The sequence below is a fragment of the Ruditapes philippinarum genome, unplaced genomic scaffold (assembly GCF_026571515.1).
Source record: "Ruditapes philippinarum isolate M1 unplaced genomic scaffold, ASM2657151v2 ctg1948_1_1_1_1, whole genome shotgun sequence".
In the NCBI taxonomy this organism is placed as follows: domain Eukaryota; kingdom Metazoa; phylum Mollusca; class Bivalvia; order Venerida; family Veneridae; genus Ruditapes; species Ruditapes philippinarum.
In genome coordinates, this window is record NW_026856822.1 from 104,441 (window position 1) to 124,815 (window position 20,375).

General features: G+C 33.2%; 1 protein-coding gene across 1 annotated transcript in view; it reads right to left on the minus strand.

The window, feature by feature from the left end:
* The window catches only part of LOC132747816 (UPF0764 protein C16orf89 homolog), a 39,096-nt gene that overhangs the window by 4,316 nt on the left and 14,405 nt on the right, over nucleotides 1-20,375 (minus strand). The window contains exons 2-4 of the mRNA XM_060737324.1: nucleotides 4,352-4,502; nucleotides 2,362-2,517; nucleotides 1,845-1,956 (exon numbers count right to left, since the gene is read on the minus strand). Of these exons, the coding sequence (XP_060593307.1) occupies nucleotides 1,845-1,956; nucleotides 2,362-2,517; nucleotides 4,352-4,502 (419 nt within the window). The remainder of the gene's footprint in view (nucleotides 1-1,844; nucleotides 1,957-2,361; nucleotides 2,518-4,351; nucleotides 4,503-20,375) is intronic.

The following is a 20,375-nucleotide window of genomic DNA, read 5'->3' on the forward strand; positions in this document are numbered from 1 at the left end:
CCATGCCACCATTACAAGTATTCCTATTGTACTTTTGTATTATAGTCTGTCAATAATCGTAGTATCATGAAATCTATTTTTAAAACACCGCACCATCGAATACAGCGACAGATGATTAAATTAAACGATGATGGCCCAAACGGTATTCCTTAAAAATGTAACAAGCTAACTCCTTTAATTGCAGTACAAACTTGAATACTATTGTAACTGTTATTTTTTCTTTAATTGGAGCCATTTTTTAGTTTTAACCATTTAATTAGAATTGTTTTAATTATACTAGGAGAACGGAATATTAATGAGTATTTGCATACGGTGATATTGATTCTTCGTAATTTGTTTTTCCCGCATTACAAGGAAGTATTGGTACAAACATATTTTTTTCTGACACGGGCTTGTACGGAAAATTCTAAACTTCGTTCAAAAATTAAACTGACAAAGTAATTATGCAGACGAAACATATGCAATTAGTTGAAAAATGGAATACAAAAGTGGTGAAAACACAATACCACGATGATGAAAACACAATACCACGATGATGAAAACACGATACTACGATGATGGAAACACGATACCAGGATAGTAAAAACACGATACCACGATGGTGAATACACGAAATAACGATGGTAAATACACAAAACAGCGATAGTGAAAATACGAAACAATGATGACACACACTCGAAACAAGGATAATGAAAAGTCGAAACAACGATGTTGAAAACACGATATTATATCAAGTTTTCAACACCTAAGTTTCCTTATTTCGCGTTTTCACCATCGTAGTTTCGTGTTTTCACCATCGTAGTTTCGCGTTTTCACCATCGTAGTTTCGCATTTTCACCATCGGAGTTTCGCGTTTTCACCATCTTAGTTTCGCGTTTTCACTATCTTAGTTTCGTGTTTTCACCATCGGTGTTTCGCGTTTTTACCATCGAAGTTTCGCGTTTTCACCATCGTAGTTTCGCGTTTTCGTCATCGTAGTTTCGCTTTTTCACTATCGTAGTTTCGTATTTTCACCATCGTAGTTTTGCGCTTTCACCATCGTAGTTTCGTGTTTTCACCATCGTTGTTTCGTGTTTTCACCATACGTGTTTCGCATTTTCACCATCGTTTCGCGTTTTCACCATCGTAGTTTCGCGTTTTCACCAACGTAGTTTCGCGTTTTCACCATGGTAGTTTCGCGTTTTTAAAATCGTGGTATCGTGTTTTCAACTTCTCAGTATCGTAGTATCGTTTTGTCGTTGTAACATTGTACGAATATATGGCCCTAACATGCACCGTAGTATTTACTGATTGAAATTCAAATTGCTTGAAACAAAAGCAGGTATAATTGTGCAGGTATTTAAACGCACATCAGCCAAATATTTGAATCTAGACACTACGGACTCTGATACGGGTTTTACAAGCGACGATATGTACCTGCATTATATTTTAAGCTACTCAACAATTTCAGAATCAGGACATTACAGAATATATCTAAATAATACATGTAGTATACTTTTATTTTACTCTGTTTTCTGATACAAGATCGAAATAAGGAACATTTAGAAATGCTACTCAGACAATAAAGATGATTCCAGAGTGACGCGGGGTTCGACTCAACTTTCACTGGGTAAAACCATTATAACATTATAAAAGTTATCACTAATCAAGCAAACTTTACAAATATCTAAAAATATATACACCAACTGGAGGCATCACGAAGTTGGTAAGTATACCTTCTTACTTATTCTAGTTGAAGGTCGACGTTCTCATGTTCTTATTTTTTTCCCGCAAAATTGACACTTTTTCTTCTTGTGTTTTGTGTTTGTCTTGTAATTTTGATAGTAAGGATTTGTCATACTTACATGTTCCACCATTATAAAGTATAATAACTGATGTGTGATAAAGTACTCTGACGTCGCCTCGGTTGTCATGTAGTCGAGACAGTCACGTGTGATATTACAACGTGGCAACGTTCTGAAAATAAATAACAATGTTCTTCAAGACAATATGCGGATTGCTCGTCTAAAATGGATATTTGACTTTTATTGAAACCAGATAAATTATCAAGGCAGGAGAATCAAAAGTGTCTGGACGTGTTGCCAAGGTGTATATGATTTTTATTCCCAAACATGTACGTATATCAGCATGCTTAACATGACATAAATTTAACTTGAATTGCCTCATTTACGTGACATAAATATCACTTGAATTGCCCCTTTTACATGACATAAACTAAATTGAAATAGCCCCAACAATTTAGTTATGATAAAAAATAATCTTAACAGTGTATAAACAGCACAGTATACAAAATATGTACGCCAATCATAAAAGTCCAGAAAATTATTTAAACAATTATGAATGTAAATATATGGTACTTGCCTCCCATTTTCCTCGTAAGTACCGAGCATGCGCGCATAACACGCATCTCCTTTCTCTTCGTTGTAATGTGAATTGTAACCAGTCTGTGGCCTGATTTCACCAAACATGGCTGACTCATAGGGCATGATGTATGGTTTGTCAATGGTGGCCAAGAACCTGAAATATTCCGAGAGAAAAAGAAATATGGCGCAAAAAATTCCAAGCAAAATTTGACAGAGTTAACTGAAATATTTAGACGAATTAAAAGCGTGGCAAAGAATCTGAAATGATCCTGAAAAAAAATGCGCGAAAATTACAAGCAGCATTAGATAGAGTTAAATGACATAATAAGACGGATCAATTGTCAGCAGTCGGAATACCCTCGGCTATTATTCATAATAACCCTTATCCGAAGACGAGCGGAAAGGGCCGAAAAAGTTAGATTGAATTCTCAGTTCCGATAAACACGAAAGGTCTTATATGTCCGGACGTTTAAGGGAGCAGGGAACCTAAAATGAGCAATATTGATGTTCAATATGGCCAAAAACATAATTCCAAATATTTCAAAATCTGTTACACAGGCAGATAACCAGTTGTCCATCATTATTCAAGGATATATGACATGCATTGGAGGGAAAAATAGTTTGCATGCATTGCTCCTAAAAATAAAGACTGACTGCAATCAATGGATTTTTTTAAAAAAAATTAAAAATGTCCAATAAACTTTCAGTCATACATTTGATTTTTCATATATTTTCAAGTTTCTTACTTGCTTGGCGCGATATGTCAATGTTTGACTTTTGAACGTTTTAACCTCTATTTGGAGAGTCACAAATGCATAAAAAGCTACTAAAAATGCTTAGTTTTGGGGAAGTACCCAAAACGACTGATTATTTCCTACACACAAACAAAAGGAAACACAATAACAGAGTTATATAAAACGTTTTCAGTACCTTCACCATGTCTGTGTTATTAATAAATTTGACCGGTGCCATAGTTCGCATATATATGTACCCTGTCCCCTTAATACAGTATCAAAAGATGCCAGCAAATCGCGATTTCCACACATTTCTACACATTTCGTGTACAATGTAATTTTAAACAAACTTACTGCAGCTGCTTATCAATCATAGCAAAGGAGAAATAAAATGAATAAATAAATAAATAAATAGAGAAGATACAGAAAAATTAAATTAATCAAAATTCAAAAACGACTAGGTTTTATTAAAGCTCTTGAGAAAATGCGTATAAATATTCAATAAGTTTTGTTGGCATGTTTTGTTCTGCCATTAAACAGAACTGAAAGCACTCCTGCTAAAATATTCAAAACATGTTAAAATGATAAAGTATACTCGCAAAATATTTAACACAATTCTTCTCAAAATGTGTTTGTAAAACATCTTGTTAATTTATCATAACAAAAATTTTGAATAATTTATTTCATTATAAACGAACTGTCATCTGAGAGCACAATTCTTGAATTAGAGTAACATTTCAATAAGTTTTTGTGGGTTTTAAAGTAAGGATCATATATTTCCGCTACAGTCTGTACTCGCAAAATACTAACTAGTATAGCACTTTAGTCGTCAGTCTAAAGAAGTTTCTTCTGTACGGTAATGTCACGGAAAAAGGAAGATAAATGGTCATTTCTCCTCATGTCTAATATATTTTGCTATCATATAGTTACTTTTAAAGTATACTACACGTAAAGTATGTGCCAACGGTTTGTGCAGTACGCTTTTGGCATTCGAAACACAGAACAAAAGGGTCCGTTCACCATGGTAGTAAACACGCGAGTACGGTTGTTACTGTAAAGATCGTCTTTCAATGTTATAGTTTATGTATTTTTTTCTTTTCTCAAATAATAAATATAGCTCAAACCATTAAACCAGCGATAGGAGGGTACCCCGGGTAAAGGCGGTAGTTTGCAATACACTTTTACATCTATACCATTATAAAATTTCCCTATTTCGGTATAATGGAAGAGCCCATCTAAAAATGTTCTATATACCTTTCATAGTATGCGGCATCTGCACTCTCCACGTAAGGTAGAGCTGCGTTTGCTGCCTTGTCAAGTTCCTTTTCTAGCTTCAACATTTTCTTGTATACGTTATTGTCGCATGATCGTAGTTTGCACTCACGGATAGCCTCTCGCAGTTGTCCTGTAAAGAAATATACAAGAGTGTAAATGTAACAAGTAAGCAAACTGGTAACACCGACAATGATAGACATATATGAATAAAATTCGAAAATAACCTCGTTTGCAATCTTATATCTCGTATATCTATCTATCTCTCTTATCGTTTCGGGCATTCATTTCGACTTTTCGATTAACCCAGTATATGTTTGTTTTTTGCACCGATATTTTAAACTGATTTTGTGTTTCTTTATTTTTAAAGCAAAATCCTTTTAGGATCTTTATGATGTTTCTTTATTCTATCATATTAACAACACGTCGCAGTCACGATATAACGTAATATAACAAAAACAAAACCAAAAAGAAAGAAAGAAAATAAAGAAAGAAAGAATGAAAGAAAGACAAAACCTAAAACAAACAAACAAAAATCAAATACACCTACCCCTACCCTACCTCACCCCCCCCCAAAAAAAAAGAGCAAAAAACAACATTAACAACAAAAATCAAAAGCAACAACAAACTTTAATGGAAATATAAACACCAGCTACCCCTCAACCCGCCCCCAATCCCCCCCCCCCCAAAAAAAAAACAACAAACAAACAAAAAAACAACAAAAAACAACAAACAAAACAAAAAAAAAAAAAACGAGAAGAAACAAAACAATCCGCTTTATCATGATGTTGTATATTATTAAAATTTCTATGTGTTGTGTAGCATTGTAATTTGGGAAAAAATAAATATGTTTAAACCAAACAAACAAAACCAAACAACTCATGCCTGTTGTAAAAAAGTTCGAGCATTATTGTGTCCACCAGAAAGTTGTTTTAGAATAATTTCAATAAGAACAAAATTAAAAAAAACAGCATTGCTCATGTTATATAATATTTTCTGACAAGTTAAACTGGTAAAATACTCTTCAAAAATGTGGGATTTTTTTTAAGATAAATAAAATAAACATATGACATATTCCCTACAAACAATTAATTTCATTTCGGAAATGACTATTGACGACTGTAAAATCAACAGGAAAAAGAGCGCTTCTAGACCCCTGATGATCTTAAACAAAAACTTAGTGCTACATTACAAAAAATTGTTAAGTATGTAAGCTTTCATTTTGTCAACGAATTTCCTATTTTCGTCCATTACTCGAAGTCTATTACAGAATGTCGCCGCATTAAAGTATCCATTTTACCAAAGTACCATAAGGTTTCCCCTAGAACCCAATGTAATGTTCAAGCAAGACCAAATTAAATAAAGCATTATCGACATATATCTACACTTGGAATGATGTTTTCTGTCTACTATATTCCCCACAACTCTTTAACTTCCCGACTCAACACTTCGTAAATTTTTATTCTCTCTGTTATTATTCTGGAATTTCCTCAACTTAGCACGTGCGCTGAAAATATTTTGAATAATTAATGACATATTCATTATAATATAACGTGCGTAATTGATGTTGTTATTTTTCGTAATTATAAATATCACGAGTAAAAGTATGTTGGGATGGGGTTATTTATTCATTGTAAATTCTTTACTGGTAACTTATCGCTACATAAAACAACAACAACAACAAGTCAAGAACAACAACATCAAAACAACAACAACAACAACAACAACAGCAGCAACAAGCCAGCAGCAGCAGCAGCAGCACAACAACAAAAACATAAACAAATAAAAAAAATCCACATTAAACGCGGATTTTAACATATTTCGGGTTATATTTCGGCGTTCGGTCTATCTAACCGGACTCCACTTGATGAACCACAAATAATGACCAATTTCTCAGCAAGTGACCGACCGAATCAGTGGTGACGTCAACAGACATGTGACCATCAGACTCAATGTCCGACGGAGAAATTTTGCCTTGCCCGATGATCAAACCAGAGACCCCTGACTAGTAATACCAGGGACATGGAGGGTGGGTGCAAACACAGACGCTTTGGGAACACGAATGGGATATCTGTTACAACGATAAATCTGGGAAATACCGTTTACCATCAAGTCTCAAAAAAGTACTTTATCGAGACTATAAGTCTTGATGGTATACGGTATTTTTTTCATATATGTAAAAATTGTTTGAAAACCAGTTTTTATATCGTTGTCACAGGTGTCCCATTCATGTTAAAAAATAAAAATATTTTTGATAGAGTGTTTACAGGGGCATATCTTGTTGGAGGCAGGATCTGACCCTTAGCGTCCGTGGGTGCAAAATATTTGCTTTCAACCATTATATTTGAGCCCAATTCGAATGCAGTAGCGTTATTAGACATAATAACATTAATATATTTAAACCGTATATGAAACAAAACATATGTATGATTTTGGCTGAAAAAATCAGCGTTTTCTTATATTATAGCATTGAAGATATGTGTAAAAAAGAGATACTTCGGAATAATACTGTGACAATTCGTAATTTAGTTAATTAAGGAAAGAGAGGGCAGCAGTTGGGGAAAAAATTCGAGCACCTCTTACTTAATTATGACCTTCAAATGCGTGTATAATGATCACCACTATCTATTATTCAGAATATTTTCTGTCTAGGGGGTCTATTTTGGCGCCGTTTTCAACGCCAACTTCCAATATCACGTGATTAGCATGGAGGTTTTATGTTATGCAATTCCGTATTTCCGCAAATGCAGTTTTCTTAATGAATTTATATTACATTAATTTGATTAATTTTCGTGACAAGTATAACTTTAATTCTTTACATTGTTATTTTTTGTTGACAATTTACGGAAAAATAAGGAAAAAACACGCACCCTTGAATTAAAAAATAGTTAGTCCTTACAAATTATCTTTCCTCATTATAATTTCATTATAGGGGCCTTCGAGTCGATTGGTTAAGGTTGCCGACTCCAAATCAGTTCCCCCGTTGCGCTGTAAATGTTCGAATCCCATTAGGGACATTTATGTTAGGAAGCTATCCAACTATCTAACGTTCTAGTCAGGCCCTGTTTGTGTCTGAAATAATGCAAATGAGACGTCTGACTTAATCAGCAAAGCTAGAAAGTCGTCATTTGGTCTTGGCAGTGTCATTGTGACGAACGAACGAACAAAAAAAACTTTCATTTGTTTTCCTGTTATCACTTGTGAACGAACGAACGGATTATCATGAACGACCAAATAGACGAACGAACGAACGAATAAACGAACGAATAAACGAACGAACAAACAAACAAACACGATTAAACGAACAAACAAACAAAACACGAACGAACGAATAAGAACAAACACAAACAAACAAACAAACTTTCATAATAATATCCCAATTTTAATAGCCGGGAAAAAGAAACATCTCCCAGTAGTTTATTGTTATAAATAATACAACAGGGAATTTCCATATGCAAATTTGATATTATTAATGATACTTTAGTAGCTAATTACACGTAATTTCTGCGTTATTAATAAGTCATTTGCAATTGGTTGATTGAAGCTGAGTATACATAATTTTTAACAATGGAATGCGCATATATAATGCTCAGTCCTTTTTTAAACTTAAAATGAAAAAAAAATGTAATCTCTTTTTAAAGCGGCTCATGCACACTGTTGGGATCGTTTCACTCATAAAAAACTTGTTATTGTTTTTGTTGTTGTTCAATGCCATTAAAGATGCCAATCGCAACTTTTCGGTCCTTTCCGTCAGTCTTCGGATAAGGACTAATATGAATAATAGCCGAGGGGTTCCGATTGTTATGATGCGATATAAAATGTTGTTTTTTTTTCTCTCCAGAAACTGTACAGGCACGTTGATTTTCCTCTTATGGTTCTTTCGGTATTTATGTCTTGAGAGAGTTTTAGCAAAAAGTATGTTTCACGTGATTTATTTAAGGAAACAGAATAAAACGTTTTCCAACAAAATACTCAACTGATCATTTGCAATGATTTCGCACATATACGCCACTCGCTTCAAACATTTTTATTTAAATTAAACCCTTACTACTCTAAATATCATTAATGTACTTGATTATTCTTCAATCTGGACTTAACCGGTCAACATTTTATGAAATGTCCAAAATATGAAGAGACTGAATATCAGACACAGGCTGATGGTCGCGTGGGTAGGTTTAGTTGCCACCAACAGGCACAAGGTTAAGAACTTTGTTGTGTTTTAAACAAAAGTATATTATATAAATTTGTACATGTATACAGTATACAGTATAATAACTCTTCAGTTAACGGGCAGCCAAATAGAGGTTTAAGAGCCTATCTATAATAAAACATGCAGAGGAGCTGATGTGATTCTTGCGTTCGGTTTAACGTCAGTGATAATAGACTGTGACGTCAGTTATGACATAATGTCCGTCATGCGCACGTGTATACCAGACGACAGTTATTCTATATAATGTCAGCAAGTCACCGCCAACTTCTGCTTGTAAATTCGTTAAACAGCGGTGCCAGATGAAAGATTCGTGGCTGATGGCAACACCGTCACAGTATATACATATACACACGGGAGTCAAACTCTCAAACTCAAGGTCCGTATAACTAATTACTGAGTTAATCGGATGTTAGCACGTGCAACACAAAGCATCAACCGTTCAAAGATATCCTGGAACCACTCATTATAAAACATGATAATACGAGAAGAAAGATAATGTCTTGCAATGTTCGTTTGTAACATTTTTATTGGTATAATTTCAGGCATTTCATTCTTGTAAATTATACGTTTGTCAGACATCAGAATATTGTTGTTTTAAATATTCTGTAATGGGAAAAAACAAAGAGGGATGTTACGGGGGAAAAAGGGGGGTTTGGGAAGAGAAAGAAAATCGCTAATAAATTAAACAAAGACAACTAATACGCTTTGTGCAAGTGAACTAAAATATGTGTAATATGGTTATTTATTTATAATCAAATAAAAAAAGAAAAAGAGTGAAAATTAACATTTTATATGAGCTCTGATTGAATTATGTTTAAGTTTTGTCCTTGTTATATCTATGTGTTGGGGCCTGATACAGATATCTGTATATCTTTTCCATGTTATATTTTAATATTATTTATTTGTCGGGGCTTGATACAGATATTTGTGCAGTTTTGATAACTAATTTCCCGATAATGGACATTAGGGTGAGGGTGAGGGGGGTGATTGATGGATAGAGAGCTATATGATATCTTTAACGATGACAATCTTCACGGTGGCACACACACATATACATGTACATATTTGTCATAAAGTTATATACATGTACATGTACACATATTTGTCAAATAGTTATAAACATGTAATTATTTTTCATTATACATATGTATATAATATTTGTAATATATATAGTCATACTGTGCATATTTGTCATATAGTTATATACATGCACAGATATTTGTAAAATAGTAATATACATGTACATATATTTGTAAAATAGTAATATACATGTACATATTTGTCATATAGTTATATACATTTACATATTTGTCATAACTTACTGTACATGGACATACATGTATTTGTTATAAATTAATGTACACGTACAATTTTGTTATGAATTAAGTTACATATATGCACAATTCAATAATTCAAAAAGCATTAGGCAAGATAGTGTACAGGTTAACAGGTTAAAATTTTCAATTGCTGGTACTTTATAACCCTTTTTAAAACTGAAAATGCCAAACTCTCATTAGTTAGTGTCTAACGAACATATATGTATTCATACAATTTTTTTGTATTTAGGATCTACATGTAGTATTAGATTTAAATCATTGTTAAAATTTACAACAGAAGCGAGCTATATAGTAAACGTTAGTGCTCAGTCTATTGAAAAAGGAGCACATAAATTGAAAAAGTTCGTTTCCATGTACATGTTTTCTATTAAATTTAATTTCTACAAAATAAATGTTCATATACATGTAGATTGAAAATTGTGATCAATTGAATATTTCTTATTTCTTAATTATTTCGTAAATTGCATTATAATGTATATTAGTTTAATATCAACATATTGCTTAACTGTTATAGGTCTTGATATTTTGTTTATAATATTGTATAATCACGCCCGTTTAACTCACAACGAGTGAAAAATATCCACCGGTAAAAATGTTGTGAGCAACTTCCGTTCCTCGTTGTGAGCACCCATCTTTGACGTGTGACACGATTAACAAGGTGAGTTTTTCATAATTTTTGAAGATTACAGACCTTTATGTAAAAATATCGAAATGCAGTTAGCTAGCGATTGTTTTCCGAGTCATGCCACATGTAAAGATATTGCCTTTTTGGTGGACATTTGATGGAAAATAACCGTGGCGACGCATCACTCGGGCGTGGTAGCAGGAAAACTGGAGACAACATTCTCTTTGGAACCTAAATTTAACATTGAAAAAAGTCGATTCTGGTGACGTTTTGTGCATTCTAAACCTAAAACAGAATGCCCACAAGTCGTTCAGCGTAAATTATTTCTGAAAGTCTTCATAGAAACGAAATATACCTTTTTTGCTTTAATCCTCGTTGTAGACACCATAACCTCGTTTGTGCAGCAAGACAAGCGCAGTGCGTGTATGGTTTAATAGTTATTCAGATGGTTGAAATATAATTTTCAATCTACACCTCAATTAAAACGTTTTTGCACAGCAGCATTTCTTTGAAGACGTTGTGCATTACCCCAAAGCGAGACATATTAGTTTTGTAACTGTCAGTCCGGTCAATCTTTCCGAAAACTTAACATTGCCATAACTTCCTTATTAGTAACACGATTTGATTCATATTTGAACACAACATCCTTACACAAACCTTCCTACGGACCTTTATTTTTCACCTTTGGCCCTGAATGGCCTTTACCTTTGAAGGTCAAATGTCCAAAAAAACATTTAAGATGGCCATAATGTCTGGTCATAATGTTAGCACAACACATCTTTTGTCAAGGCCTTTCAGCTATTCCTATATTCTTTTGCCTTGACCCCTGAATGACCTTTCACCTTTGAAGGTCAATTTCCAAAAACTTAAAAATGATCATATATAACTTCCTGTATTAGCATACGGATTCTACTCATATTTTGAAACAACAACCCCTTTAGGCAAACCTTCAAACTGATCTGTAATATTAATTTTTTTACCTTGTACCCTTGAATGACTTCTAGAACAAATCCAAAAACCTTTAAACATTGGTATAACTTCTTTATTAAGTAAGTGGAAATTAAATCATATTTGGACACAATGCCTTGGACAAACACCTTCCAACTGACCTATATTTATTTCACCTTGACGTTGAATGACCTCACATTGAAGATCTATTTGTCCCAAAAAACAAATAATCTATCTGGTCCATAAATCAAAGGACAAAAAAGCACCCAACTTCAGGGGCTTGTCAACTTACCGTGATAGTTCTTGTTTTAACATAACTTGGTCGATGTTTTCACTCAGGATAAACACATGATGTTGTATCACACAGATTGTGAAATGTTGAAATATTCATAAAATCCCCGTATGTTCCAACTCGTTGCCCACACTAAGATATGTGAAATAAAATTACCTCACTGATTAGTCTTTTGTTAATCTGATGACTTGAATATAATAATAATTTTCAAAAAGAAAAAGAAGAACTATTGCAAAGAAAAACTATTGTACAAAAACGTTTTATTGCTTTTGTAAGATTGGAAAAATAGTATTCTTGCCACTTTGAATTACATATTAAAACCAGACAAGCACTCGCTTGTCTTGCTCCACAACGAGTTAAGGTACTCACAACGAGGATTTAAGCAAAAAAGGGTATAATCTTCGTTTCTATGAAGCTTTCAGATAATAATTACGCTGAAGGACTTGTGGGCATCTGTTTTAGTTAGAAATGCACAAAAACCACCAGATGAGACGACGTTTTTTCAAATGTTAAATTAGGTCAAAGAGAATGTCCCAGTTTTCCTGCTACCCCGATGACTGCTCGCAGGGTTATTTCCCATCAAAGTGTCCACCAAACACAAATCTTACCATGTGCATACTCAAAACACATCGCTAGCGCTAAACTGCATTTCGATATTTTTACATAAAGGTCTGTAATCTTCAAAAATTATATGAAAAACTCACCTTGTTTATTCGTGTCACACGTCAAAGATTGGGTGCTCACAACGCATAAACGGAAAGTTGCTCACAACATTTTACCGATGGACATTTTTCACTCGTTGTGAGTTAAACACGTCGATGTATAATATGAAATAAAAAAAAAATATGATATCTAATCTAAGCTATGTATTTCACGGATTTATATTAACATGCTAATATAAATCCCGTGTAATGTCCAAAGTATTTTTTCGCGTATCATAAAGACACAAAATATAACACAAACGTGTCCCTTAAATTTCAAAGATAACAGTAGGGGCAATAATAGATACATGTTAAATTTACCCTTAGTCCAAGTCTTTAAACCAAAACAATCCGTCTACATTTTATAGCACTGAAATCATCCGAAAAAAATTCAGTTGCCTTTTCAACCGACTCTAACACATCAAACAGCACGATTATCCACCGCGTACGACGAACCGACGGCAAAATCGACCAGTAAAACAAGAAAGTCAAAAATAATATCCGCATACTTCAAATACTGTTCCGGCTTGAAACGTAGTTTACAAACACGTCACACCGTGATGACCTAATCGCTTATCAGTAGAAGATTGGTCCCAACCGCAGTGCAAATAATTTTGTCTAACTTTTAAATATGTAACACAATATCTTGTGTGTCAAAGTTTGAAAAACTATTTGGTTTTTATATTCTATGGAATTTAAATCTGTCTATATATTCCATGTTAGATTATTTAAAAAATGATCACTTTATAGAGGTTTGAAAGTTTTATGGAGAAGAAGCGTAAGCCCCAGCGGTAATAATACATTAGGATATTCGCATACGAAATAATCCTTATTTAAATCCAACATGATTTTAATTTTTCAGTTTCTATTTCTGTCGATGTTCCGCAGCGGTTTGGGAATTCCGTATACAAATTGTAGAGCAAACCAATACTTTGTGCGCGTGGGCAATCATGATGCACTTTGACAGTAGCGCTTTTTGCACTACATCGCTGCCATATCAAATACAAAGAAGAGTACTCAAAGAACGAATTTATTTTATAGCGAAATTAATTTCCTTTAAGGCATCATTTGATTATAAGAATTAAGAGACAAAAAAACGTGTCTCGTTTGTGTCAATTTGTAAATATACTATAGAATAATCTTTCCAGAACTACTTTTTTCTTTTTTTCTGTGAATGTCGTCTGTTGCATAGATTCGACTGTGACAAAAATGGCATAAAGCGGAAAAGTCATTTTGTAGATCATCAGTGTTTCTGTGATTGTATAGAGCAAAACTGCACGAGATCTACGAGAAGTGTTCAAATATGGATGCATCTATAAACAGAACGTAATCTCGTCAAATAACGAGAAAATTATGAGGAAACCACACAAATTGACATATAAAGGTTTAAATTAATACCACACTAATTATAGTGTACGTTCTATTGAGCAACTTTTACACCATCGAAATTAGTTTATACATAATTTATTTCAGTTTAAATCTGTTAGGCCTATAAAATGTTTGAAAATTTTTTCGAATCCGTTCTTGAAACCAATCAGTACTAAGCAATGAGCATAAAGTTTCTTGTTCAAGGAAACATCGCCTCTTGCCCATGACACGGTTTAAACCAACCAGCCAGCATTCCTCAGAACACTAATTCGACGCGTTTACCATTCGGCCATACCATACGGTCGGTCTTATGATAACACATGTCGGTAAAGTGTTTATAGACATTTTTGTGGTGAAGAATAGAGTACCGCTCAAGTCGGTGCTAGGGGGCGTGAGGGATGTTGCACTTATTCATTATCCCTCATGTACAGACTCTATCAAACCGACTCTGAAATTTTCATGTTATTTTGTAGTGATTAATGCTTCCGAGGGATCACTTTGTTTCCATATTTTTTTGCTAAGGCACAATGAGCTGGTTTTTTTTTGGACAAAACTGTTTGTCACATAATATATGTAGGAATTGACATGAAAAAAATCTGAATTACCAGTAGTAAATTTAACGATGGACTATAAATCTAGTTGTCACAGGTTCAAGTCTCCGCTTACAATACTAATGGTATGCATCCTTTGGCAAAATTGACAAAAGTAATACGACATTTAGTTGGAAAACACTTAAATTTTAATGTTTAAAAATTTAGTCGTTTATATAAACATCTCTTAATTTCTAACCAGCTTAGAGATTGCATTTGTTTTCAGATTCGCATGTTTGAATATTAGTACGATAAGATAATTATTTATGTATTAAAGTGGATTGGTCTACAATGGGTACATTTTCCATCAGAATTTCAAATATTGATACAAAAGATAGAAATGTATCATTATGGTATTCTTATTAAAAGCTTAAAAAAAGAAATGATTATAAAGTAAAGTAAAGTAATTTAGTATTCATAATTTTGCATTTATATGATATTTTGTTCCAGAACGTTTTATTATCTGCTATACAAAACTATATATGATATCGGATAATGTATCTCAAACTTATCAACATATACTTATACATAATTATTTCATACTTTGTTGGTATAATTATCTAATACAAAATACAACATTATTATCTATTGTATCACAGACATTCCATTTTAGACCAATTCACTTTAATATGAAGCAACTTATCAATTCAGTACACATCTATATTTCATATATCCATTCATTTTCTTTACCTTTAATTATTTTTAATCATCGTCGAATACCGCGTTTGCACCTGACAAATATTATTAGTTACCAATTATTGTGTTTAAATTGATCATTTTCTCCTAAGTGTTTAAGTATGGTGTTTTGTAAAAGTGTTTTTTTTGTGAGAGAAGCTAATGCGAATTATTTCATTGTAATGTTTTGGTGACATTTCCAGTAAAGTGACATTTACGAATTTAAGTCATAAGCCGGCATTGACGTTTTATGTTTGTTGTGCAATCCTCAAAGTTTGAACATAATAGAATAACTATAATTATAAGGAAAATAGACACGAACTAAAAAGAGAGCTGATCTTATACAAGTAACTGTTTTTATGTCGGATGACACATGTTGTATCTAAATACTTACTGATAAATGTATTGGGGAGTGCATAATGTTTCATCGAAATGGTAATAATTGACATGCATGTTGAAAATAAAAGGACTCGCTAAAACACTTATTTAATCTAAGTATTAAAATGGTTGAACATTATCATATGACAGCCATTCAGGTATAAATAATAAAAAAATTTTAATCACAAACTTGCACATTAGTTACTTAGGTCGTTAAAGTCACATTATACAATGTACAATTATTGACTAGTGAGCCATTGAATATGATGTGATATTCACCGGCAGATGACATATTGACCGAGGCGATAACCATAGAGCGTTATTGTGTCCTCCAGAAAATTGTTTTAAAATAATTTCCAAGAACAAAATTAAAAAAAAAAACATTGTTCATTATGTTATATAATATTTTCTGACAAATTAAATCCCTTAAAATACTCTTCAAAAATGTGTGATTTTTATTAGGTAAATAAATCAGACATATTCCCAACAAACAATTAATTTCATTTCGGAAATGACTATTTGACGACTATAAAATCAACAGGGAAAAAGAGCGCTTTTAGACCCCTGATGATCTAAAATAAAAATTTGTGCTAAATTACAAGAAAATTGGTTAAGTATGTAAGCTTTCATTTTGTCAACGAATTTCCTTTTTCGTCCATTACTCGAAGGCTATTACAAAATGTCGCCGCATTAAAGTATCCATTTACCAAAGTACCATAAGGTTTCCCTAGAACCCAATGTAATGTCTCAAGCAAGACAAATTAAATAAAGCATTATCGACATATATACACTTGGAATGATGTTTTTCTGTCTATTTTTCCCCACAACTCTTTAACTTCCCGACTCAACACTTCGTAAATTTTTATTCTCTCTGTTATAATTCTGGAATTTCCTCAACTTAGCACGTGCGCTGAAAATATTTCTGAATAATTAATGACATATTCATTATAATATAACGTGCGTAATTGATGTTGTTGTTTTTCATAATTATAAATATCACGAGTAAAAATATGTTGGGATGGGGTTATTTATTCACTGTAAATTCTTTACTGGTAACTTATCGCTACATAAAACAACAACAACAACAACAACAACAAGTCAAGAACAACAACAACAACAGCAACAACAACAACATAAACAAAACAAAAATTCCACAATAAACGCGGATTTTAACAAATTTCGGGTTATATTCCGGCGTTCGGTCCATATAACCGGACTCCACTTGATCAACCACAAGTATAATGACCAATTTCTCGGCAAGGGACCGACCGAATCAGTGGTGACGTCGACAGACATATGACCATTAGACTCAATGTCCGAAATAAGTTTTCCTGTTGCCCGATGATCAAACCTGAGACCCCTGACTAGTAAGACATGGAGGGTGGCTGCAAACACAGACGCTTGGAGGTCAGATCCTCCCCCCACGTGATACGCCCCTGTAAACACCCTATCAAAAATATTTTGATATTTAAACACAGGGACGTACCTCGTTAGGGGCAGAATCTGACATCTGACTCCAAGGGTCTGTGAATACAAAATATTTGCTTTTAACCATTAAAGTTATTAGACATAATAACATGAATACAAAACTTATGTATGACTTGGCCGAGAAATTCAGCATTTTCTATTATTTTAGCATTGAAGATATGACTTGTGTAAAAAAGAGATACTTCGGAATAATACTGTGACAATTCGTAATTTAGTTAATTAAGAAAAGAGATGGCAGCAGTTGGGAAAAATTCGAGCACCTCTTACTTAATTATGACCTTCAAATTGGTGAATAATGATCACCACTATCTATCATTCAGAATATTTTCTGTCTAGGGGGTCTATTTTGGCGCCGTTTCCAACGCCAACGTTCAGTATCACGTTATTAGCATGGAGGTTTTATGTTATGAAATTCCGTATTTCCACAAATGCAGTTTTCTTGATGAAGTTATATAGCATTAATTTGATTTCTTTTCGTGACAAGGATAACTTTAATTCTTTACATTGTTATTTTTTGTTGACAATTTACGGTAAAATAAGGAAAAAACACGCACCCTTGAATTAAAAAAATAATTAGCCCTTAAAAAAGTATCTTTCCACATTATAATTTCATTATCGAGTCGATTGGTTAAGGTCGCCGACTTCAAATCACTTGGCCCTTAGCGCTGTATATGTTCGAATCCCGTTAGGGACATTTTTGTAAGAAAGTTATGCGACTACTAGTATCTAACGTTTTACTCAGGCCCCTCTTGGTGTCTGAAATAATGCAAATGAGACGTTTTCCTCCTAGCAAAGCTAGAAAGTCGCCATTCGATCTTGACAGTTTCATTGTGACATACAATTCAACGAACGAACGAACAAAAAAAAGACTTTCATAATGATATCCTTATATTACTAGCGAACGAACGAACGGTTTATTATGAACGACCTTATAAACGAACGAACGAACAGACAAACGGACAAACTCTCTCACTCAACCAGCTAATAAATCAAACAATCAATCAATCACAAACAAACATAAACACTCACAAACAAACAAACAAACACGAATGGAAAAAACCCAAACAAAACATGAACGAACGAACAAACAAACACAAACAAACTTTCAAAATAATATCCCAAAAAAAGAAACATTCCCCTTAGTTTATTTTCATAAAACAATAGGGAATTTCCATATGCAAATGTGATATTATTAATGGTACTTTACTAGCTAATTACACGTAATTTCTGTGTTATTTGTAAGTCATTTCATTTGCATAATATTCATAAGCACACTCTAACAACGGAACGCGCATACATATAACTATCAATGTTCATTCCTTATTATTTAAAACTTAAAACGAAAAGAAAAATGGTATTCCTTTTAAAAGCGGCTCATGCACGCTTTTGGGATCGTTTCACTTAAAAAAATTGTTATTGTTGTTAATGCCAGTAAGGAGGGAACAGTTATGGTGTCAATCGCAACGTTTCGGTCCTTTCCGTCAGTCTTCGGATAAGGACTACATTTGTATGAATAATAGCCGAGGTGTTCCGATTGTTATGATACGATATAAAATGTGTACAGGCACGTTGACATTCAAATTGATCTTTCAGGAAAAAGTTTTAGCAAATATTGTTTATATTATTTATTTCACGTGATTTATGAAAGGAAACAGAATAAAACGTTTCCCAACAAAATATTTAACTGCTCATTTGCAATGATTTCTCACGTATACGCCACTCGCTTTGAACAAATATTATTATTTGAATTGAACTCTAACCACGCTAAATATCATAAATGTATTTTCTTCCAATCTGGACTAAACCATACAGCATTCTAAGGGAAATGTTCAAACTATGAACAGACTGAATATCGAGCACGGACGTGCCGGCTGATCTTGGTATACAGTGGTGTCTTGTTAGGTTCAGTTACCACCAACAGGCGCAAAGTTAAGAACTTTGTTGTGTTTTGAACAAACGTATATTATGTACTCGTACATGTATTAGTTGTCTCAACGATTTCTATCCCTTCCTTAACGCTTTTTCCCCGTAACATCCCTCTTTGTTTATTCCCGTTACAAAAATTTAAAACAACAATATTCTGATGTCTGACAAACGTATAATTTACAAGAATGAAATGCCTGAAATTATACCAATTAAAATGTTACAAAAGAACATTACAAGAAATTATCTTCGTTCCCGTATTATCATGTTTTATAATGAGTGTTTCAGTTTATCCGCCGCATGTTTCCAGTTTATCCGCCGCATGTTCATTCTAATAATATCAATTTCATTCACGGAATCATATTTTTCAATCATATTTCTGAATGTTACGATCCTAAAAGGATTAATAAATTTTATACCAAATTAATTATAAGGATATCTTTGAACGTTTGATGCTTTTTGTCACGTGCCAACATCCGATTTACTCAGTAATTAGTTCTACGTATATATACTGTGACAATGTTGCCAACAGCCAATAATCCTTCATCCGACACCGCTTTTAAACAAATTTACAAGCAGAAATTGGCGGTGACTTGCTGACATATAGAATAAATGTCGTCTGGTATGCACGTGCGCATGATGGACATTATGTCATAACTGATGTCACAGTATATTATCATTGACGTTAAACCGAACGCAATATCACATCAGCTCCTCTGCACAGATGGTTTATTATATATAAATGTATATGCTCTTAGAGCTATATTCGGCTGCCTGTAGAGACATGTACTCGAACATGTTATATACACGTACATATTTGTCATATAGTAATATTCACGTAGCCTACATATCTGTCATAAAGCAAGTTATATATGCACATATCAATACTTCAAAAACATATTTCATAAGACATTAGGAGAAAATTTTCAATTGCTTAATATACAATATAACCTGTTTTAAAACTGTAAACACCAACCCCTACCAAAATGTTTAACCTACAAACATACATGTACATGTACATATAATTATACCTTTAGACCGATTCATCAATATTCATCAATATTCATCAATATTCATCAATATTCTTCAATATGAAGAAACTTATTATGTTTCATTTATCCATTCATTTTTTTACCTTTAATTATTTTTAATCATCGTCGAATACCGCGTTTGCACCTGACAAATTTTATTAGTTACCAATTATTGTGTTAAAATTGATCATTTTCTCCTAACTGTTTAAGTATGGTGTTTTGTAAAAGTGTTTTTTTTTGTAAGAGAAGCTAATGAGAATTATTTTATTGTAATGTTTAAGTGACATTTCCAGCAAAGTGACATTTACGAATTCAAGTCATAAGCCGGCATGACGTTTTATTTTGTTGTGCAATCCTCAGAAGGTTTGGAACATATGAGAATACTATTAATTATGGAAAATAGACACGACATAAAAAGAGAGCTGATCTTTACATGTAAC